At 42.8% G+C, this 25,482-nt stretch overlaps 1 protein-coding gene across 2 annotated transcripts in view; it reads left to right on the forward strand.

Moving 5' to 3' along the window:
- The first annotated feature begins 4,198 nt into the window (after positions 1 to 4,198).
- The window catches only part of LOC106607224 (SH3 and PX domain-containing protein 2A), a 112,694-nt gene continuing 91,410 nt past the window's right edge, over positions 4,199 to 25,482 (forward strand). Inside the window, exons 1-2 of one of the 2 annotated variants that reach the window (XM_014203975.2) lie at positions 4,199 to 4,772; positions 6,861 to 6,941. In XM_014203975.2, the coding sequence (XP_014059450.1) occupies positions 4,701 to 4,772; positions 6,861 to 6,941 (153 nt within the window). In that variant the 5' untranslated portion in view covers positions 4,199 to 4,700. The remainder of the gene's footprint in view (positions 4,773 to 6,860; positions 6,942 to 25,482) is intronic. The other variant, XM_014203971.2, reaches the window with a different exon arrangement.

Raw genomic sequence — 25,482 nt, forward strand, 5'->3', positions numbered from 1 at the left:
TACAAACCCCCCCAAAATCTATTTTAATTTCAGATGGTAAGGCAACAAAATAGCAAAAATGCTAAGGGGGGTGAATTATTTCGCAAGCCACTGTATACCTACGTGGGTGATTGAAAGATGTTCTGAGGTCCACACTCCAGGCCAGTTGGTAGTGGTAATGCACCTTTAAAGTTGGCTGCCAACTGGCATATAAAGTCCAAAGAATAATAAGAAGCCTGCAGGAAGAGACATTAATAGAAAAAAACTTTTACCCTTTTATTTGAGTAAATGACATTGTGCATTTCATTTAAAATAACATCCCAATGTTTATATCCAAGGACAAATTAGCTAGCAACAGCAAGCTAGCTAGCAAAATTGCCATGAATGTTTAATGCTTTTCGACCTGTCCCCAAATGAATATAGTTGGTTCAGAGTTTGTTTTGATCTTTCAACCTGTATGTCCTGATCGTGTCTGGTGTGTGTGGACAAAATCAACATGCATGCGATGGCGCATGCGGACGTATGTGTGCGAGCCATCTGGTCAGCATGTAAGAAATTTACACACTTGGATTGTTCAACATTTGCCCATTATTCTTTCTAAAATTCTTCAAGCTTTGTCAGATTGGCTGTTGATCTCTAGCTAGCTAGCTTTACATACTGTATAGCTAGCTAAGTGATTTCAATATCACCAGCTAGCTAACTTCATATTAGCTAGTTATCTTTATGTATTTATCGTTGTAACTCTAAATGTGTTTGAAGCTAGCTAGCTAACAGCCATGGAAGAGGGTGAAAGGAATAGCTAGCAGTTCCAGCAGAGAAGGGACAGTAGGTTACGCCTCCAAAGCCAGCACCAGGCCTCCACTGCGTCAGTCCAGTCCAGTACGTTCTGTTCCCGCTCCTCGCACTAGCCTTGGGGTGCGTGTCTCCAGTCTGGTACATCCAGTACCAGCCCCACGCACCAGGCCTCCAGTGCGTCAGCCCAGTCCAGAGCTTCCGACGACAGTGCCCTGTCCAGAGTGTCCGGCAACAGTGCCCCGTCCAGAGTGTCTGCCAACAGTGCCCCGTCCAGAGTGTCCGGCAACAGTGCCCCGTCCAGAGTGTCCGCCAACAGTGCCCCGTCCAGAGTGTCCGGCAACAGTGCCCCGTCCAGAGTGTCCGGAAACAGTGCCTCATCCAGAGTGTCCGGAAACAGTGCCCCGTCCAGAGTGTCCGGAAATAGTGCCCCGTCCAGAGTGTCTGGCAACAGTGCCCCGTCCAGAGTGTCCGGCAACAGTGCCTTCAGTATTTACTTCAGTATTCCATAGTAACATCTGACAAAAATATCTAAAGACACTGAACGCAGCAAACTTTGTGCAAGTTAATACTTGTGTCATTCTCAAAACTTTTGGCCACGACTGTATTTGGCTAAGGTGTATGTAAACGTTTGACTTCAACTGTATATACCTCTATTTCATAAATAAAAAATTCTAAACAAAACGTGTTTAACTTGGGTCAAACATTTCGGGTAGTCTTCCACAAGCTTCCCACAATAAATTGGGTGAATTTTGCCCCATTCCTCCTAACAGAGCTTGTGTAACTGTGTCAGGTTTGTAGGCCTCCTTGCTCACACACGCTTTTTCAGTTCTGCCAACAAATTTTCTATGGGATTGAGGTCAGGACTTTGATGGCCACTCCAATACGTTGACTTTGTTGTCCTTAAGCCATTTTGCCACAACTTTGGAAGTATGCTTGGGGTTGATGTCCATTTGGAAGACCCATTTGCGACCAAGCTTTAACTTCCTGACTGATGTCTTGAGATTATGCTTCAATATATCCACATAATTTTGTTACCTCATGATGCCATCTATTTTGTGAAGTGCACCAGTCCCTCCTGCAGCAAAGCACCCCCACAACATGATGCTGCCACCCCCATGCTTCACGGTTGGGATGGTGTTCTTCGGCTTGCAAGCATCCCCTTTTTTCCTCTAAACATAACGATGGTCATTATGGCCAAACAGTTCTATTTTTGTTTCATCAGACCAGAGGACATTTCTCCAAAAAGCACAATCTTTGTCCCCATGTGCAGATGTAAACCGTAGTCGGACTTCTTTATGGTGGTTTTGGAGCAGTGGCTTCTTCCTTGATGAGCGGCCTTTCAGGTTATGTCGATATAGGGCTCGTTTTACTGTGGATATAGATACTTTTGTACCTGTTTCCTCCAGCATTTTCACAAGGTCCTTTGCTGTTGTTCTGGGATTGATTTGCACTTTTTGCACCAAAGTACGTTCATCTCTAGGAGACAGAATGCGTCTCCTTCCTGAGCGGTATGACGGCTGCGTGGTCCCATGGTGTTTATACTTGCGTACTATTGTTTGTACAGATGAACATGGTACCTTCAGGCGTTTGGAAATTGCTCCCAAGGATGAACCAGACATGTGGAGGTCTACAATTTATTTTCTGAGGAATTGGCTGATTTCTTTTGATTTTCCCATGATGTCAAGCAAAGAGGCACTTTGTTTGAAGGTTGGTCTTGAAATACATCCACAGGTACACCTCCAATGGACTCAAATGATGTCAATTAGCCCATCAGAAGCTTCTAAAGCCATGACATAATTTTCTGGAATTTTCCAAGCTGTTTAAAGGCACAGTCAACTTAGTGTACAGTATGTAAACTTCTGACCAACTGGAATTGTGATACAGTAAATTAAAAGTGAAATAATCTGTCTGTAAACAATTGTTGGAAAAATTACTTGTGTCATACACAAAGTAGATGTCCTAACAGACTTGCCAAAACTATAGTTTGTTAACAAGAAATTTGTTGAGTTTTTGAAAACTGAGTTTTATTCAAATCAAATCAAATGTATTTATAAAGCCCTTCTTACATCAGCTGATATCTCAAAGTGCTGTACAGAAACCCAGCCTAAAACCCCAAACAGCAAGCAATGCAGGTGTAGAAGCACAGAAAAACTCCCTATAAAGGCCAGAACCTAGGAAGAAACGTAGAGAGGAACTAGGCTATGAGGGGTGGCCAGCTCTCTTCTGGCTGTGCCGGGTGGAGATTATAACAGAACATGGCCAAGATGTTCAAATGTTCATAGATGACCAGCAGGGTCAAATAATAATAATCACAGAGGTTGTCGAGGGTGCAACAGGTCAGCACCTCAGCAATAAATGTCAGTTGACTTTTCATAGCCGATCATTTAGAGTATCTCTACCGCTCCTGCTGTCTCTAGAGAGTTGAAAACAGCAGGTCTGGGACAGGTAGCACGTCCGGTGAACAGGTCAGGGTTCCACAGCCGTAGGCAGAACAGTTGAAACTGGAGAAGCAGCACGGCCAGGTTGACTGGGGACAGCAATGAGTCATCAGGCCAGGTAGTCCTGAGGCATGGTCCTAGGGCTCAGGTCCTCCTCCGAGAGAAAGAAAGAATTAGGGAGAGCATACTTAAATTCACACAGGACACCGGATAAGACAGGAGAAATACTCCAGATATAACAGACTGACCCTAGCCCCCGACACATAAACTACTGCAGCATAAATACTGAAGGCTGAGACAGGAGGGGTCGGGAGACACTGTGGCCCCGTCCGACGATACCCCCAGACAGGGCCGAACAAGTAGGATATAACCCCACCCACTTTGCCAAAGCACAGCCCCCACACCACTATAAGGATATCTTCAACCACCAATTTACCATCCTGAGACAAGGCCGAGTATAGCCCACAAAGATCTCCGCCACGGCACAACCCAAGGGGGGGGCCACCAACTCAGACAGGGCGATCACGTCAGTGACTCACCCCTCCTAGGGACGGCATGGAAGAGCACCAGTAAGCCAGTGACTCAGCCCCTGTAATAGGGTTAGAGGCAGAGAATCCCAGTAGAGAGAGGGGAACCGGCCAGGCAGAGACGGCAAAGGCGGCGTTGCTCCAGTGCCTTTCTGTTCACCTTCACACTCCTGGGCCAGATTACACTCAATCATAGGACCTACTGAAGAGATGAGTCTTCAGTAAAGACTTAAAGGTTGAGTCTGCGTCTCTCACATGGGTAGGCAGACCATTCCATAAAAATTGAGCTCTATAGGAGAAAGCCTTGCTTCCAGCTGTTTGCTTAGAAATTCTAGGGACAGTTAGGAGGCCTGCGTCTTGTGACCATTGCGTACGTGTAGGTATGTATGGCAGGACATACATAATGACTCCAACCTAAGTGTATGTAAACTCCCGACTGGATTAGTTGGTGGTGCACTTATTATTATTATTATTACAATTTTGCATCATCATTTTTATTTTTTGTATCACAAAATGTAAGGGGACTGAACACATATTACCGCGGCTTGCACGAACAAAATGTGCTAACACCATGATACCGAAGAAGAAGAAAAACAGAAAGTCCAACCTACTTTTCTTCCAAGGAGGACTGAAGCTGAGCAGTGCTCTGCATTATGCGCTCGCGAATCCGCTATCCTCCATCTGTTCAGTGTGTTGTTTACAGTTTTTCTTGCTCTGCAAAAATAACCGGCGACTGGAAGCTAGCAACTTGCATTGATTGTATGGATGTAGTGGATCTGAGCGCTCCAGTACGCGCATTGCTACGTCAAACTTTACTTGACTAACATGGAAGTTTTTTTTGGCCTACATTGTCTTTATAGGGAGATTTGCGCTTTGATAGATTGACCTGCTGAAACTTTCTTTTTGACAATAAGAGGAGCCCCTGGATTACAGGATTGTATGATCATTTTAGAAGTTGAAGATGCAGGTCCGAACGGTCCTCGAAGTGAAAGTTATGGATGTGCAGAAGAGGCGGAATCCCTCTAAACATTACGTGAGTTCTCTATTTGTCTCTGCCAGTGCCAGACACTTGGCTTGTGCTTCATGATCATAAACAATGCATTGAAGTTTTGTCTGAGCTATTACTGTCAATACGTGCACAGGTTTATTATTTTATTATACTTTTGTGGTCATTCTTATGTCAATAAGTAAGAACCTCAGTTATCCATATTGTAGAATTAATGCACTGGGACAAGTGGGAACAATGCTAGTCTCTATGGAGGAAAATAAATTTGTCCACCAGGTCCAATAGGATTAATTAAGCAGAGTTAATTAATTAAGCAGAGAGAGGATCAATGTAACCAGTACTCCCTGAGGTCCCTAAGCCCAGTGCAAATCCTTCCCCCTGGGGTGTCACATTAGGAGATGCTGCTAGCCTGGGAAGTCCAGTGAGGAAAACATACAACAAATCTCATTGTCTATGAGCTAAGCAACTGAAAAATGCTTATCCTGTTTTATAGAGAGGAAAGAAGCAAACCTTTGTCTTTTGTGTCCAAGGTTCCAGTGTGACTTCCTTGCATGGGCAAGAGAGGGACACTGGACACAAGAACTGGGAGAGCCCTTGCAAACTACAGTATTACCGCTGAACTTGGCGATAGGTCCAAAAAGAAATGTTTTTAAAATGACAACATTTTCTATACTATATATGAATCAAATAGGACATTGACAAGTATTGACAACCCTTTGTTTCACTTGCCTTGGACAAAGTCCTTTGTCCTTTGGCTTTTAGCTACTAAGAATAAGTAAAACAGTATCCACATACCCTAGCTTTAATGGCAGGTGTTTTTGCTTAATATCCTGCCATCATGGAGATATTTTGTAGAATCTGACCTCTAACAAAGTCTTGAGAATATGCTAGTCATGCAGATATTATGCTGACTTGCATGCAGAGTGATGTGGATATGGTCAGATACCATGTTGGATTTTATTGCAAGTTTGCAACCCATTATTATTTTTTTTTTAATTATTATTATTTTTTACAAATGTAGGATCTTAATTTGAACACCCTGTTCCAGGAAAACTTTCCTGAAATGCAGGGAATGAAAAACATGTCGTGTATTTCTGGTTTAAAAATGCATCTGAAGTTTTGAATTTCCACTTTGAAATTTCGGACTTGATTTTCCCTTATGAAAAATGTGTCTATTATTCACATTTTCTGTTGCAGCAGTATTATTTTCCTACTGTATCAAACTGGCTCAAATTAAAATCCTACATCTGTATTGTACATTCAGCAGTACTATGTTGGGCCCAAGACACTGCCATAATAAATATACTAAATGTATGTCATACAAACAAATGAGGTGTCTGAACTGACATTACCATTTACTGCACAGCTCAAAATGTACTCTCTATGCATTATCGTAGACATTCTCAAAGGGTACTGTATTTACCACACTTTAAGGCACTGTTTTCTAAACACATTATCCAAGGCATTTGGTCATGCCGTCAGCACTCAATTAATTGCATAGGAACTTGTTCCTCCCTGCAACACATTATTTCTGTAGTGAACTATGATGTAAAATCAAGACCTGATTTCAGGTAGGACACTTACATTTTTACAGATTGTAGCCATGTGTAACAACACTCAAAACTCACATGCAAATGCAGAACAATAGCATATGTTTCTGCAGTAGAAGAAAGGGTGTGCCCAAGTGTTTGTGGCACATAGTGAGTGCCAGGGAAAGCTCCCACTCTAGCCATATAGTTATAGCCCCCTGTGGAATTTATGCCATGGCTGTAGACTAGAGTCTGACAAAACAAGATTGTAAAATACTCGGAAATGTAACCTAACTAGCTAGAGTTACTATCAAAGTTAGAGCCAATGAAGTGTAAATATTGGATTATTTCCTTGAGTTGTTTGAATTTCAAACCCAGAATAAAGTGGCAAATGATTCAAACCTGTTGACACCCTCTATGACCCCGGCCTAATGAGTTAACTTGACCTCTACTGACCTCTTGAAGTTTAGTCTGAAGGGAATGCTCTATGTCAGTTTGGGGACAGTCAAAACTAAGTGATATTATGTGTCTTTGATGAATGGGACTTTGTTGTTAATAAGTCTTCCTTGTGTGTTTTCTTCCGTAGGTGTACCTCATCAATGTCACATACTCTGACTCCACCTCTCATGTCATCTACAGGAGATACAGCAAATTCTTTGATCTCCAGGTAAGTTTCACCATAGAACAATGATGTAGAACCATTCCCCAGTATCTGTTTGATCATGCACTCAATCATCTTAAACTTGTAGTAAGGTGAACAGTGAATCTGTATGCTATAACATCTCACACAGCAATTTTTCTTACCATGCATACATTTCCTCACTCACCTTTTCCCAACCCTGTCCATGGAGGTTCAATGGATTTCCTATCAAACTGACCTGCTGCCCTCTAAATGGATGATAATACTTATGATATATTGCAATATGTTGCAAAAAACATTGCTATGAGGTTCTCTATGAGATGAGACCAACATAAATGTTTCTGTGATGGCCATCTGGTGCTCAATGGGGAGTCAAACCTCAATGCTCTCAGTGTATTTCCCACAAAATTATGTTTCAATCAGGGGAAGCCCCAACTGAATGGTCCCATTAAAGACCACTGGTTCCTGACGGAAGTAGGGAAAATCCCATTGCACATGTGTCATACGTCCTGCAGACTAGTGGTGAGAGAGGAAAAAATGACCTCAGGCTGAGATTGGCTGTGGGGTGAAGTTGCCTCGTAATTGGTTGGAGGGACATCAATGCCCTCGAGGGAAACTTATTGGTCTGTTGATCCCAAACATTCCAATTGAAACCCATAAAGACACATAAGGAGAGCCCACCACAGCTCTGAACAGGGTGGGCTCTCCTGTCTCTTTAATGGTAGGAAGAAAATGTGCTGTATGTGCATAAATTGGCATCAAGTCTCTGTGAAACCCTGTCTGATACTCTCTCATTACACTTTACATTTTTATTACATTGCATTTCACAGTTGGAAGAGGCGCTTATCCTTTTTATTTTACTAGGCAAGTCAGTTAAGAACAAATTCTTATTTTCAATGATGGCCTAGGAACAGTGGGTTAACTGCCTTGTTCAGGGGCAGAACAACAGATTTTTTTTACCTTGTCAGCTCGGGGATTTGATCTTTCAACCTTTCAGTTACTAGTCCAACGCGCTAACCACTAGGCTACCTGCCACAGCAGTTAGTGCTACCTGCTGCTTCAAAAGTGAGGTAGATAGGTCAGACAACCACATTATGGCCAGTAAAACCTTATGTCCAGCCAGACTGTATTACAGGTCTCATGACTGAAGGCCGCAGAGGAAACCCTTTGTTCCAGGGGGCCTTGGTAATTGCCAGGAAAATCCTGCTATCCTGCTCTGTTTGATGGAAACATAGCGTCTCCCCTGTCTCTGTCTTTGTAAATATTAGTCTTGTCCAGAGATCGCTGCTGTCTCTGGCTCACTGTCTGTGCTAATCAGTGAGGAGCAACGGTCAACAGCTGTCCACACAAGGAATGGGTGGAGATACTGCCTTTTACAAGTCCCTTATAGGTCTTTGAACATAGTCATACTGTATGGTCCGTTAATCAGTTATGGTGTTGTTTAGCCCTCATATTGAATGCACTGACTGAAAGTATATGATGCAGATGTATATTTTATCATTGTGGGACCAGGTACAGCAAGAAGGGCAGACTCATTGGATGATCCACGAAATGGATTCTCCACTTGTCTCTCACAACCACGATTATAACATTACAGTTAACAGGGTTAGTTATCTTCACTAACATCTCCAAATCCTCATCTGAACAATGTTTTGTGTTTTTCCGGAACCAGTTAAGTTTAAAACTTGACTCTATTGTAGCCCAATTTGAGAATGATACATTCACACAGGCTTGGTATTTCATATTTTATTAGGATCCCCATTAGCTGACGCAATAGCAGCTGCTACTCTTGCTGGTGTGCTTTATAGATCTGTAGTGGAAAACACTGAACACTGATGGAGTGATTGAGTCTCCTGGAAGTCATTCTTCCAGGCCAGTGACATTTCCAACCTCCATCGGGGTATAGTATCCAGCTGAGGAGACGGCATGCCCAATCCCAACATGTACTGGGTGGAATGAAGGGGAAGTCATGATCAGGAATGAGGGAAGGCCTGGGCCAATTGTGCTATGGGATTCCTGGTCATGGCCGGTTGTAACATTATGACATTTTATTGTACTTATTTAGGGCTACTAATGTTGTAGAAATCTAGCAATAGTTAGTGTACATGATCCACTCCTTAATTCCTCTCTATTCTATGAAATCTTCTAGTGGCTCATCTGATCACTCTTCAATTCTTGTAGAAAGTAGAAACAAACCCTGTCTGTTTGAGTTAGTGTTTGTGCCATGGTGCCAACAGACACCTACAGTTCATTTGAAGCTCAGCTCTGTTCTCTGTCCTTTAAGCTCAATCACACTGTTCAGTTAGACGCTTGCAGGGAATAGGAACATGCTTTGCACTCTCTGGCTCGCCAAGGGATCATAATATTCTTTATTAAGAAATAATTACATCTCAGCTCAATACTTTGTGGATGGTGTGTAGACAGTTGTAACGTGAAGCCGCACTTTTTCATGTGTTTATGAAATTGCCTGTCATAGTTTGTCTGTTTTGAAGATGCAGTAGCTCCTGACAGCTAGCTGTGTAGTATTGTTAGCCAGTGTTTACTAGCTTAGCTAGTAATTTGTCTTTAAGATTAAGTATGGTGATGGTTTACGTACACTTACTCCTAATGTTGCCAAACTCTCTAGCACACTCATCAGAGCTCTTTACTGCTCCTCGGGGATGCAATCATAAATCACTAGAAACTATTTTTCAAATCAGGTTGACTCTTCCCTCATCTTTTGCTGAGTGTAAAACACATAATAAGTCATCACATTTCTCACCAGTTCCTGAAATTTAGCTCAATAAAGGCTTTAATATTGTTGGGTGTAAAGCATTTCAACAACATCATTTCCGGTGTGTGGCTGAGGGAAATGGTTTGACCCACACATTTTGAGCTATGCAGAAATTATCCTGAGTCAAACAGACATTCTACCCTAAATAATCTTCCCCGCTCCACACCCTTGGATCACAGAAGACATAACACAGAGATCATGACATTCCACTGGGGGATTGTGGCATATGCAAGTTGGCCCGCTTTCCCTTCACTCTCCACTTGGATGGAAACTCCTCTACAGGTCCCATAGTCACCTTATTTTTGGGTTGAGGCATTGGAGCAGAATCAGATCATCTCCTCTGTCTGCACTGTAATTTGTCTGTTGCCCTAGTTTCCTCCCGGCATACTCTAAGCTAGGCTCCATAACAAGTTCCTTCACTTTTTAAAACTTCTATCCAGAATCCCAAGAGCTTTGAGGTCATTTCGAGTGTGAAAGTAGCCTACTAATCATGAAACCTTGAGAAAAGTTCAGTACAGGCTCACATCTGAGTTAAGCAACGGAAGGCAGGATTAGGGCTGTTGTGGTGGCTGTTAGGGTTGTTGTGGTTACCACCACACCGGCGGTCACGAGTCATGAACGCAGTCAAATTCCGTTTAGTAACGGTAATTAGGCTTCTCGGTAATTAGGCTTCTCCAATTTCGTTTAGTAACGGTAATTAGGCTTCTCCAAGTTCTGATGCTGCTGATGGTCATTAGTAGCCTACCAAACTTGCTAACTGCCTGGTACTCAGTACTCTATTGTCCCTCGAATCACTCTGACATCAATGCAAATGTATTTCGAAAATCTAATCAAACACTTCATGAGAGCCCATGAGCTCATTTCTCGCAACATTTCAATAGGCTTTGCAAATGCACAAGAAAACAGAGTGACGGCCTCTACTAAAAAGAGGATAATAAGCTTTCCATAGGCTAGGCCTACTATGTTTATTTTTCAACTTTCCTAATATTAAGCACATTGCTTATATTTACAACAGGAGTATAGCCTACCTGGCTGGCATGAAAATAAACCATGGGGAAAAGCATCCTCCATTGACTATTTAAGTGCATATATTACATGTATTTTTCCCGCTGCCCCTGTTTCGATACAGGTGCATGATAATGGTCCATTCTAAATCAAAACAAATTTCACACAGTACCAGTCAACCCATTTGAGATGGTTTGGGATAAGTTGGACTGCAGTGTGAAGAAAAAGCAGCTGACAAGTGCTCAGCATATGTGGGAACTCCTTCAAGACTGTTGGAAAAGCATTCCAGGTGAAGCTGGTTGAGAGAATGCCAAGAGTTTGCAAAGCGGTCATCAAGGCAAAGGGTGGCTACTTTGAAGAATATCAAATATCAAATATATTTTGATTTGTTTAACACTTTTTTATTTACTACATGATTCCATATGTTTTATTTCATAGTTTTGATGTCTTCACTATTATTCTACAATGTAGAAAATAGTAACATTAAAGAAAAATCCTTGAATGAGTAGGTGTGTCCAAACTTTTGACTGGTACTGTATATTATTTTGTATGTGTAAAGACAAGATTAAATCAAGAATAGTCTGATGCGTGACAATATTATCCTATCACTTGTGAATTATATATTATCACTTGTGAATGATGCCCAGCATAAGAAACAATGCCTTTTTTTGCGGCTTTTTCAAAATCATATTAGCACACCTCATGAGGCCTAGCCCATAGGCCTATATGTTTTAATTAGGTTTGTATCACAACTAAAGTGGCAAATAACTTCTTAAAATGTACGTACATTTATCTGCTTTACAAGGGGTGTAGAGCCTAACTGGCATACATATGCAGCATGTGAGTTTCAAGTTTTGGGAAGATAATTTTCACCATACAAATCCACCTTTATAATAAAAGCATTGCATGCATAATTGCATTTGCGGTCACTTTTGATCATGGTGTTTTCCGTTAATGGAACATTTGTGCTTATAGCTTACTACCATGAGTGCATTGCTGCGCTTATAATGTGAAGAAATAGCCTAATAGTTTATCAACATTTTAAGCTAAACGTTATGATCTGTTACGTCAGCCACATTGCATAAAAACGTTTTTTTTTAATGCTAGTGGTTGTATTCATTTGGGATATATCGCATCCCACGACGGTCCCAGACTATGTTTAGAATATTTATTTCCCGCACAGAAAGGAATAGGTCGACCTTTGTACTATGTGGGATAGTAGATTGACATAGTGTTTTTGCTGTTTATTAGGTGTACCGTAATTTCCGGACTATTAAGCGCACCTGAATATAAGCCGCACCCACTGAATAATTTTTTTTTTTAAATTTTGAACATAAATAAGCCGCACATGTCTATAAGCCGCAGGTGCCTACCGGTACATTGAAACAAATTAACTTTACACAGGCTTTAACGAAACACGGCTTGTAAAAAAAAAAAAATTGGCTTTAACGAAACACGGCTTGTAACAAACATAAATAGGCTTTAATGAAACACGGCTTGTAACAAAAAATAAAACATTAGCAGTAAGCTTTAGTTGTCTTTTTGCACTGAGTCAATTCCTCACGCTGCTGTTTCCAACGTCTTATCATCGACTCATTAAGACCAAGCTCCCGTGCAGCAGCTCTATTTCCTTTTCCAACAGCCAGATCAATCGCCTTCAACTTGAAAGCTGCATCATATGCATTTCTCCGTGTCTTTGCCATGATGAGGGTGACAAAATGACTACCGTAATCAGAATGATGGGAAGTTTGAGAGCGCTCGATTTAATCTAAACACTAAACAAAAAAGTTGTTTGACCTTAACCCGTTCGGCAATTTCATTGGTCTAATGCAGCCAAAAACCTAGCAAGTCACAGAATGTGTTTTTTGGAGAAAAAAATTGAAAGTGGGAAAAATCCATATATTAGCCGCGTCATTGTTTAAGCCGCGAGGTTCAAAGCCTGGGAAAAAAGTTGCGGCTTATAGTCCGGAATTTACGGTACTCATCTTGTTGGCTGACAAAGTAAATGTGGACAGTTCTTTCAATATCTTCAATATGCACCTCAGAATTGGATTAGGATGCAGTGGCGTCCCCAATGTGTCTGTCTTCACTTGTAACCTGTGAGAAAGACCCGATCACGTAATGGAGCGCGCAGCACTCAGGGAGAAAGGCACAACGGCCACTGACCGCAAAAGGCATGAATGCTTTTAGGGCGCATTACTGCCACACAAAGGGGATGCCGCCGTGAAATTCTAGGCATTATCAAGTGCTTGTCAAATTGTGAATGAGTGACTGATGTAGTGTGTACATCATTAGAGTCACATCATGCAGCCTAACAATGTATTAAAAATCAAAACATATAGCCCAACGTTTGTAGAACAACTAAAGTTACATTAATAACTCTAAATTAAGCATATTAAGCATTTCTATGTTAACCACTCAAATCACTCCCTCAAATCATTTAGAGAAAATATAATTTATATTTTATTTAGCTTTGTTCAATTGTATTCTTCATACTATAAAATAATGCCATGGAATTCTAAGCAAATCTTGTCTGCTAAATGAGCTAGTGTAGCCCACAGCCGTATGGCATAGCCAGATCAGGACCTAACATAAGGATAACTCAGAGTATGCTATTCTGTTCTGAAATAGACTACATTTTCTTCATATCATGCTTCTTTAGACTTGTCTGAAATAATTAATGGATTTATTGTGAAGGTGTAGGCTATATTACAGATTTGCTAGACTTTTTGAAGGGATGTCCCAAAGGTCAGCATCAGTGGCGTTTAGGTGTGGAAGCCAGGAGATGGTAAATGTGTTTATGTTAATTACAACGGTCAATTACCGTGAGACTGACAGTTATTTGCTTGACAATCACTGGCTGATGAAAGTTTGTGACCGCCACAGCCCTAGGCAGGATCAATAAACTGTTGAGATATTGACCAGTCCTATGTGTGCTAGTCATCCTCTGTAATATGGGTGAGCAGCTGAATCTCTGGAGGACTGTGTGGAGGACTTTTTTTATTACAGTGTTGTGAACTCCATGCAGTAAACACCATGCAGTAAACAGATGCTAGAAAACAACCACTACATGGTTTTGGGGCTTACAGGTAACCTAGTGGTTAGAGCATTGGTCCAGTAACTGAAAGGTTGCTGGATCGAATCCCTGAGCTGACAAGGTTAAAATCTGTTGTTCTGCCCCTGAACAAGGCAGTTAACTCACTGTTCCCCGGTAAGCAGTCATTGTAAATAAGAATTTGTTCTTAACTGACTTGCCTAGTTAAATAAAGGTAAAAAGCGAACAAACATGGAATTCAGTTTTTTTCCCACCCTTTTTCTGTCTAAAAGCTGAACAGTACTCGCTGTCTCTTTCTGTCTCCCTCTCTCCCTCCTCTCTTTGGGTTTATGTATGCCTGTGCTTCAGATATGCTTTTTATGGTAAAGCAAAAATATACTTGAGTAGCCTAGTCATTGACTTTTGCCAATCATTTCAGTTAGGGAGTAATGTAAAATATAATACATAGCTGTTTGAATTTAATGTCAAAACACACATTTTTGAAAGTGGAATGTGCACTTTAAAGTGTGACTGAGCATTACATTTATAGTGCAGACCAGTGCATTCTATGCCTTTTCATCTCTTTCACATCCCTGCCATGACCTGTCTATCAATAACTCCAGAGCTCCAGGTTTCCTCAAAAGGGATGGGGAGAGAGAAAAGGATAGAGAAATTGTTAGGAGAAATGTGTGAGAGAGAGAGTGAGTGAGTGAGTGAGAGAGAGAGCTAAAGACATGATTACACCATAGCACCTCTTGCTACAAGGCATTTCAATTTCTCTCTATGGTAGACTTGGCTGACACAGCACGTTTAACACATTGAACATAACTGCACACTTTGGGAAAGAAACAGTGTATACACAAATGTGAAATCTCCTGGGCAAATGACTAAAGCTGCCGTATCACAAATGTCCATGTAACACAAATGTAACAGGAGAAATGCCCGCACAGGGAGTTGTGACTCCAAGTTGTTATTTTGTTTCCATGAGGAGGGGTCTCCCACCGGTCCTGTGAAGTTTGGAGCAGATCCAGTCGTGCCTACGAGGGATACCAGCATCACTCTGGGATTGGGAATGTTCTCTGTTTGCCAGGGATCTGTTGGAGGTGTGGAGAGAACTCTCTCAGCCTGCAGAAGCAGACTACTGCTATCGTTCATTAGAGATGCAGATAACATGTTATGATGAGTTTGTGGCACAGTGAGTCAGATAGACAATAGGCTAATAGCAAAACATGTTGAGATTATTGAAGCTTTAGTGAAGGTACAGTTTAATACTCTGTAGATGTCATCAGAGGCGTCATGCCCATAGGGGGCACAGGGGCACGTGCCCACTCAGATTTGTCCTGTTAATAAAAAAGTATACATGTAAAAACAAAATATATACTTTTTGGTTGTTTCTCTGTAATATAACTAGCCACCTAGCAATTTTATGAAGTTGGCTTTAGCTAGCCCAGATACAAACCTTTGAACGGTAGTGTATATACAGTTAAAGTTGAAAGTTTACATACACTTAGGTTGGAGTCATTTAAACTTGTTTTTCAACCACTCTACAAATTTCTTGCTAACAAACTATAGTTTTGTCAAGTCGGTTAGGACATCTACTTTGTGCATGACACAAGTAATTTTTCCAACAATTGTTTACAGACAGATTATTTCACTTATAATTCACTGTATCAGAGTTCCAGTGGGTCAGAAGTTTACACACACTAAGTTGACTGTGCCTTTAAACAGCTTTGAAAATTCCAGAAAATTATGTCATGGCTTTAGAAGCTTCTGATAGGCTAATTGACATCATTTGAGTCAGTTGGAGGTGCACCTGTGGATGTATTTTAAGGCCTACCTTCAAACTCAGTGCCTCTTTGCTTGACATCATGGGAAAATCAAAAGAAATCAGCCAGACCTCAGAAAAAAATGGTGGTCCTCATCAAGTCTGGTTTATCCTTGGGAGCAATTTATTTTTGTTGTTGTTATTCTGTCTCTCACTGTTCAAATTAACCTACCATTAAAATTATAGACTGATTATTTCTTTGTCAGTGGGCAAATGTACAAAATCAGCAGGGGATCAAATACTTTTTTCCCTCACTGTACAAGAACAATATCAATAACGATATCAGTGATTGACGAGGTAGTTATATGCATACAATCAAGGGTAAAGTGGCTGAGCAGCAGGATACATTTTTTTTCTGTTGCAGCAACGTATTAGGAGAGAGTCAACTTGAGTAGAGGCACTGCAGATAGTGCTGATGACTGGTCCGTCCGAACCACGCATTAACAAAGGAACCTATATTCGGAGAGCCTGTTTCTGTGCTGCCCTTGACTTTGGTGCAGGGCATGTGATCCATAGCTTCTTCGTCGCAAAACTCCCTGATCTTCTTAAAAATATGCATTTGTCTAGCTGTGTCCAGTCCAGGTGGTGCTTGTACAGGCAGACCATCTATGGGAGGAAGGATGTCAGCGTTGTGCAGCAGCTGAAACCTGGTCTTGACAGTCCGAACACTCCTTGGCAACAACACCAGTCTGCAGAGCATCGAAACTGTAAAACAGGGAATAACAACAAAAAAATCAGAAGACATTACAACCCTGCACAACATCAATTCACCTCCCGAGTTTTGATAAGACAAATAACCTCATGTAATGCAATGAAAATAATTCTTCACCTGAAGTGCTGGTACTGCTTGATCTGTGGTAGCGGCCTGAAGTACGGAGTCAGGTGTTGTTGTCAGCCATAGCTTTCTACCAGCACCGTAGCATCCTCCAGTCCAACCAGCTGTGGGATGTTGACCCCTGTCACGGTGCTGTCCTTCACAACACCAGCAATCTCAGACAAAGTATTCACTCTCGTCTTTCTGAAGCGCTGCGTGATGAGGCCGAAGCACCAGTAGGGTGCGAACTTGGTGTGGCCTGTGATCAGGGAGTGAAGGTCCAGATTGTGGTGGAGCTTGTGTATAGTCCTCCTGGCACAATACCAGAGCACAAACTTGTCCATGTTTTGGCCACTGCAGTTATCACAATTCAGGTCCACACGTGTTTCCCCAACTCCGTAGTTGGTGAAGAAATGGTGCATGTAGTTGATGACTGCGCTGCTGCCTATGCTTGCTTAGGCCAGCCCTCTTTTTGATGGGAGGTACTAGACCATTCTCCTTGTATGACTGGCAGAGGAGAGTCAGGCGTGTTCTACTGGTGCTGAAAGACAAATTACAGATACAAATATTTTAGCATTATTATACAATAGATGCAAAATGGCATTCTGAGATAACAACACTACACACACGTAATCTTAGATAGCTAGCCAGCCATCTAACGTCAGCTGGCTAGCTAACAGCAAGCTTTAACTAGCAATACAAACCGATTGTCATAGCTACCTTATGTTAACCAAATAGGTTCAATATTAGCTAGCTAACATTAGGCTATAACTAGCAATGTGAAAAGGCATTCTGAGAAAACATCACTAACGTTGCACAATTCATAAACTTAAATGTAACAGCAATTTTTAACTTGGTATTTTGTTTAGACATGTCACGTTAACGTTATCTAGCTAAAAAAGGAAATATAATCCCAATCCATAGATTAGCATTACTAGCAATACTAACCGATTGTCATAGCTAAAGTTGTCAATGTTAACATTAAGCCAACATTAAGCAAGCCAGCCATCAAACTCCCACTGGCTAGCTAACAGCAAGCCTTTACTTGCAATGAAAACAACTTTCTGACAAAATTAGAAATGTATAATATCTGAAACTGTAGCTAGATTCTTACCCGTATATTTGGATGAAAGCTTCACGGCAGTCTGCAACCCCTTTCATTAAATAAGACGTTCTTCATCGTTTCCGTTTAGTTTGCACAGCTTGTTTGGCCCGTTGTGTTCTACTGATTTCAAAACTCGGCCAATTTCTTCCGTGACAACAACACTGTTGATCGCCGTTTTTTCCCCATCACCGTCATCAGAAGACTCTACAATGTCTTCTTCAATTAAAATGTTTTTACCTAAATCAGGGATTTCCTCATCGTCTGATTCATTTTCAGAGTCAAAGAGAGTCAGCATGGCATGATCGTCCTCCAGAAAGTAGTCCATCACAACTTTTCCCCACTTTGTAGATATCGCCTGATATATTCAGGACAGCAATGTTATTGTGCGCAGTAGCAACATATTTGCAGTTCTCCATGGCTAACATTATGTCTTTAGAAACAACTGCAGTAGAAAGGATAATCTACGCATAACGAGCAGCTCATCTTATAGACACAAGATGCTACACCGCAGAACAATCTGAAACGCATCTCTCGGCATGTCCAGCCTATTCATTATCTCAGCCAATCATGCTAGGGTTGCAAAGGGTCAGAAAGTTTCCGGTAAATTTTCTGAATTTGTACGGAAATTTTCCATGGTAATTTGGGGAATTTTGCTTAAATTCATTAAAAAAAGATATCTTACAACAGTGAACCTTTTTTGTGGGATACACATAAGGCAATTCTAGGTCTTGTGGCATGTTTTGGTTAAACTATCCCCAATTCAGTGGAATTGCAACCCTCTGCATGCACAGTGCATTCTTCCATCACATGTACAGCTGATTCTCAAGATCTTGCACACTAATGAGATGCTATTGAGCCCACACTACTACACTGTCAAAGTTTTGATTACAATACTGGGTGGGGTGAATATATTTTATATGACATACATGCTTTTTTGTTAACTAGTAAATAGTAGCCTACAGCAAATTGTGTTTAAATCATTTCTAACTTGTTAACAATTTCTGCTAGTTAGTTTTTGCTACCATGTGGGTTTTAGCTTGCTTGAGCCTGCTAACTGAGGAGTGTTAATTCACCTGTTTCCATACATGTTTCATTTTAAAACCTTTATCTTACAAAGGAGTTGTTTAATCTAACTGCTTAACTAAACTCAGCAAAAAAAGAAACGTCCCTTTTTCAGGATCCCGTCTTTCAAAGATAATTCATAAAAATCCAAATAACTTCACAGATCTTCATTGTAAAGGGTTTAAACATTGAACCATAAACAATTAATGAACATGCACCTGTGGAATGGTCGTTAAGACACTAACAGCTTACAGATGGTAAGACACCAAAGAGGCCTTTCTACTGACTCTGAAAAACACCAAAAGAACGATGGCCAGGGTCCCTGCTCATCTGGGTGAACGTGCCTTAGGCATGCTGCCAGGAGGGATGAGAACTGCAGATGTGGCCAGGGCAATAAATTGCAATGTCCGTACTGTGAGACGCTTAAGACAGCGCTACAGGGAGACAGGACGGACAGCTGATCAACCTAGCAGTGGAAGACCACATGTAACACCTACACAGGATTGGTACATCTGAACATCACACCTGCGGGACAGGTACAGGATGGCAACAACTGCCTGAGTTACACCAGGAACACACAATCCCTCCATCAGTGCTCAGACTGTCCGCAATAGGCTGGACTCAGGGCTTGTAGGCCTGTTGTAAGTCAGGTCCTCACCAGACATCACCGGCAACAACGTCGCCTATTGGCCAAAACCCGCCGTTGATGGACCAGACAGGTCTGGCATAAAGTGCTCTTCACTGACGAGTCGCGGTTTTGTCTCACCAGGGGTGATGGTCGGATTCACATTTATCGTCGAAGGAATGAGCGTTACACCGAGGCATGTACTCTGGAGCGGGATCGATTTGGAGGTGGAGGGCCAATCATGGTCTGGGGCGGTGTGTCAAAGCATCGTTGGACTGAGCTTGTTGTCATTGCAGGCAATCTCAACGCTGTGCGTTACAGGGAAGACATCCTCCTCCCTCATGTGGTACCCTTCCTGCAGGCTCATCCTGACATGACCCTCCAGCATGACAATGCCACCAGACATACTGCTCGTTCTGTGCGTGATTTCCTGCAAGACAGGAATGTCAGTGTTCTGCCATGGCCAGCGAAGAGCCCAGATCTCAATCTTGTTGAGCACGTCTGGGACCTGTTGGATCAGAGGGTGAGGGCTAGGCCCCCCCCCCGCCAGAAATGTCTGGGAACCTGCAGGTGCCTTGGTGCAAGTGTGGGGTAACATCTCACAGCAAGACTTGGCAAATCTGGTGCGGTCCATGAGGAGGAGATGCACTGCAGTACTTAATGCAGTTGGTGGCCACACCAGATACTCACTGTTACTTTTGACCCCCCCCCCTTTGTTCAGGGACACATTATTCCATTTCTGTTAGTCACATGTCTGTGGAACTTGTTCAGTTTATGTCTCAGTTGTTGAATCTTGTTATGTTCATACAAATATTTACACATGTTAAGTTTGCTGAAAATGAACGCAGCTGACAGTGAGAGGACGTTTCTTTTTTTGCTGAGTTTATTTATCTGTACATGGAATTGTATTTGTTTTTTTTCTACTCATCTTCTTTCTCATCTTTAAAGGAAAATGCCACGGGCACTATCTGACGTGTGGAGACATTTCACTGCAGCTAATGTAGAAAGAAAAGCTGTGTACATTTCCAAATACTGTGCGAAATCAAATGTGAAGAATGCAACAAAGATGTAGAATCATCTGGCCAAGTACATAAAGTTCCCTCAGCGCTCACAACAAGCAACCTCTGACAGAAGTCCCTCTACTTCTATTTGAGGTGAAAATGATGAATCAGACACCTTGTCGATAGCAACAGCTCATGGTCCTCCTGGAATTAGATTTTTTGTTGATTCAATGGAGGAACGTAGTCTGAGAAATGCTCAAGCTGTGTATGCAACTGGTTCACCTCTGATGCTCACAGGCAATGTGTATTGGAAGGGATTTCTGATTTTTCTTTGCCCAGCATACACCCCTACAACCAGACATGCTTTATCTACTCATTTGCTGGATGCAGAGTTCAACAGACTTCAAGTGAAGGTCAAGCAAATCATAGAGAAAGCAGACTGTATTGCAGTCATCTCTGATGGGTGGTCGAATGTTCGTGGGCAAGGAATAATTAACTACATCATCTCCACCCCTCAACCAGTATTCTACAAGAGTACAGACACAAGGAACAACAGACACATTGGTCTCTACATTGCAGATGAGATCAAGGCAGTCATCAATGACCTTGGAACACAGAAGGTATTCGCGCTGGTGACAGACAATGCTGCGAACATGAAGGCTGCTTGGTCTAAAGTGGAAGACCCCTACCCTCACATCACACCCACTGGCTGTTCTGCTCATGCATTGATTTTGCTCCTCAAGGACATCATAGCACTGAAAACAATGGATATACTCTACAAGAGAGCCAAGGAAATGGTTAGGTATGTGAAGGGTCATCAAGTTATAGCAGCAATATACCTCACCAAGCAAAGTGAGAAGAATACGAGCACCACATTGAAGCTGCCCAGCAACACCCGTTGGGGTGGTGTTGTCATCATGTTAGACAGTCTCCTGGAGCAGCGTAGATGTTGGACTCTAAGTATACTGGCAAGAGCATCCTGTCTGGTGCAGAGATTAACAAGGCCTATGGTGTCATCACTACCGTGTCTCGCCACCCTGGCCTGGATGAGGGCAAGGTTCTTGGCAGTCTGGCGAAGTACACTTCCAAGCAAGAGCTTTGGGATGGAGATGCAATATGGCAGTCTTGCCAACATAACTTATCAGCCACCTGGTGGAAGGGACGTTGTGGATCTGAGGCTCTTTCCCCTATTGCCTCCATGATCCTGCAAATCCCACCAACATCAGCCATCTCAGAGTGCAACTGGTCCTTGTTTGAGAAGACATACCAAAGCACGCAACAGGCTGACTAATACAAGAGTTGAAAAATTGGTGGCCATCTGGGCAAATTTTAGGCTTTTTGAGCCTGACAACAAGCCATCCTCAACAAGGTTGGAAAGTCACAGTGAAGATGAGGCCTTAGTCTGATGTTTAAGAGGTGGACATTGAGGAGGTCCAGGGAGAAGACATGGAAGCCTGAGAGGAAGACAACCAAAGCTTTAGTTTATAGATTATCATTTTACAGATATGTTGAAAATGTTTTTGGGAGATGCGACAGACCATTGGGGATCATTCAATATACCCTTTCATTTGTTGTTCAGTGAAATCGTCCCATGTGAAGAGTCAACTCATTTAATTAAAGTTCAATTCGTAACATAAGATGGCGCCGGAGCAGAAGGCAGATGTTTTATGTGCCCCCAACAGATTGTGTTTATTTGTTCGCTTATCTGCGTTGTTTGTAACTAATTTGTTTACTCATTTTGTACATGATGTTGCCTCTATCGTCTCTTATGACCGAAAATAACTTCTAGACATCAGGACTGCGATTACTCACCAAGGACGAGCAGAATCCTTTTTCTTCTTTCACGACTCTGACGAGCCCGACGCAGAGGATATACGGCTCCCTCGGGAACAGGCCCCAACCCCAGTGATATGCGTGAAGAAGAAGCATAGAAAGAGAGGCCAAAGAGCGGGCTGTCTTCTGAGAAGTCGGAGGCGATCGAATAAACCCCCACTTCCCTCAATTCTGCTAGCAAACATGCAATCTTTGGAAAGTAAAATGGACGAGTTACTGGGAAGATTAAACTACCAATGGGACATTAAAAACTGTAACATCTTATGCTTCACTGAGTCGTGGCTGAACGATGGCAATATCAACATCAGTTTTACAAAATTTCTATCAGCGTGTTAAATGTGCAACCAGAGGGAAAAGAACTCTGGACAACATATACTCCACACACACAGAGATGCATACAAAGCTCTCCCTTGCAATCCATTTGGCAAATCTGACCATTATTCCATCCTCCTGATTCCTGCTTACAAGCAAAAATTAAAGCAGGGAGCACCAGTGACTAGATCAATAAAAATGTGGTCAGATGAAGCAGATGCTAAGCTAAAGGACTGATCCAGGATTCCTCCAATGGCATTGAGGAGTACACCACATCTGTCATTGACTTCATCAATAAGTGCATCGATGATGTTGTCCCCACAGTGACCGTGCGTACATACCCCAACCAGAAGCCATGGATTACAGGCAGCATCCACGGTGAGCTAAAGGCTAGAGCTGCTGCTTTCAAGGACCGGGACTCAAACCCGGAAGCTTATAAGAAATCCCGCTATGTCTTCCTACTAACCATCAAACATGCAAAACGTCAATACAGGACTAAGATCGAGTCTTACTACACCGGCTCTGATGCTCGTTGGATGTGGTAGGGCCTGCAAACCATTACAGACTACAAAGCCGAGAGCTGCCCAGTGACACGAGCCTACCGGACGAGCTAAACTGCTTCTATGCTCACTTCGAGGCAAATAACACTAAAACATGCATGAGAGCACCAGCTGTACCTGAAGACTGTGTGATCACGCTCTCCGCAGCCGATGTGAGTAAGACCTTTAGACAGGTCAACATTCACAAGGCCGCAGGGCCAGATGGATTACCAGGACGTGTACTGCGAGCATGCGCTGACCAACTAGCAATTGTCTTCACTGACATTTTCAACCTCTCCCTGTCCGAGTCTGTGATACCAACATGTTTTAAGCAGACCACCATAGTGCCTGTGCCCAAGAACACTAAGGTAACCTGCCTAAATGACTACCGACTCGTAGCACTCACGTCTGTAGCCGTGAAGTGCTTTGAAAGGCTGGTCATGGCTCATATCAACACCATCATCCCAGAAACCCTAGACCCACTCCAATTTGCATACCGCTCCAACAGATCCACAGATGATGCAGTCTTTATTTTACTCCACACTGCCCTTTCCCACCTAGACAAAATGAACACCTGTGCTATTCATTGACTAAAACGCAGCGTTCAACACCATAGTGCCCTCAAAGCTCATCAATAAGCTAAGGACCCTGGGACTAAACACCTCCCTCTGCAACTGGATCCTGGACTTCCTGATGGGCCACCCCCGGGTGGTAAGGGTAGGTAACAACACATCCGCCACGCTGGTCCTCAACACAGGGGCCCCTCAGGGGTGCGTGCTCAGCCCCCTCCCGTACTCCCTGTTCACTCATGACTGCACGGCCAGGCACGATTCCAACACCATCATTAAGTTTGCAGATGACACAACAGTGGAAGGCCTGATCACCGACAACAACGAGACAGCCTATAGGGAGGAGGTCAGAGACCTGGCCGTGTGGTGCCAGGACAACAACCTCTCCCTCAACGTGATCAAGACAAAGGAGATGATTGTGTACTACAGGAAAAAGAGGACCGAGCACGCCCCCATTCTCATCGACAGGGCTGCAGTGGAGCAGGTTGAGAGCTTCAAGTTCCTTGGTGTCCACATCACCAACAAACTAACATGGTCCAAGCACACCATGACAGTCGTGAAGAGGGCATGGCAAAACCTATTCCCCCTCTGGAGACTGAAAAGATTTGGCATGGGTCCTCAGATCCTCAAAAGGTTCTACAGCTGCACCATGGAGAGCATCCTGACTGGTTGCATCACTGCCTGGTATGGCAACTGCTCGGCCTCTGACCGCAAGGCACTACAGAGGGTAGTGCGAATGGCCCAGTACTGGGGCCAAGCTTCCCGCTATCCAAGACCTCTATACCTCTATACCTTCAGAGGAAGGCCCTAAAAGTTGTCAAAGAATCCATCCACCCTAGTCATAGACTGTTCTCTCTGCTACCACATGGCAAGCGGTACTGGAGCGCCAAGTCTAGGTCCAAGAGGCTTCTTAACAGATTCTATCCCCAAGCCATAAGACTCCTGAACATCTAGTCAAATGGCTTCCCAGACTATTTGCATTGTCCCCCACTCCCCACCACTGCCACTCTTTGTTGTCATCTATGCACAGTTACTTTAATTAACTCTACCTACATGTACATACTACCTCAACTAACTGGTGCCCCCGCACATTGACTCTGTACCGGCACCCCCCTGCATAGATTATTATTTTTTGCTGCTGTTCATTAATTACTTACTTTTATCTCTTGTTCTTATCCGTATTTTTTTAAACTGCGCTGTTGGTTAGGGGCTCGTAAGTAAGCATTTTACTGTAAGGTCTACACCTGTTGTATTCGGCGCATGTGACTAATAAAATTTGATTTGATTTACATTTTTTTAAATTTGTTTTGGGAGAATTTAATAATTTCCAATGTCTACTTATGATCAGGCAAAAAGTTTCTGTTTCTGTTTCCATATGATATGGTAAATATATCCATTGCAAAAAACATCTATACTGCTCAAAAAAATAAAGGGAACACTTAAACAACACAATGTAACTCCAAGTCAATCACACTTCTGTGAAATCAAACTGTCCACTTAGGAAGCAACACTGATTGACAATAAATTTCACATGCTGTTGTGCAAATGGAATAGACAACAGGTGGAAATTATAGGCAATAAGCAAGACACCCCCAATAAAGGAGAAGTTCTGCAGGTGGAGACCACAGACCACTTCTCAGTTCCTATGCTTCCTGGCTGATGTTTTGGTCACTTTTGAATGCTGGCGGTGCTTTCACTCTAGTGGTAGCATGAGACGGAGTCTACAACCCACACAAGTGGCTCAGGTAGTGCAGCTCATCCAGGATGGCACATCAATGCGAGCTGTGGCAAGAAAGTTTGCTGTGTCTGTCAGCGTAGTGTCCAGAGCATGGAGGCGCTACCAAGAGACAGGCCAGTACATCAGGAGACGTGGAGGAGGCCGTGGGAGGGCAACAACCCAGCAGCAGGACCGCTACCTCCGCCTTTGTGCAAGGAGGAGCAGGAGGAGCACTGACAGAACCCTGCAAAATGACCTCCAGCAGGCCACAAATGTGCATGTGTCTGCTCAAACGGTCAGAAACAGACTCCATGAGGATGGTATGAGGGCCCGACGTCCACAGGTGGGGGTTGT

The sequence above is a fragment of the Salmo salar genome, chromosome ssa01 (genome assembly GCF_905237065.1).
Source record: "Salmo salar chromosome ssa01, Ssal_v3.1, whole genome shotgun sequence".
Classification (NCBI taxonomy): domain Eukaryota; kingdom Metazoa; phylum Chordata; class Actinopteri; order Salmoniformes; family Salmonidae; genus Salmo; species Salmo salar.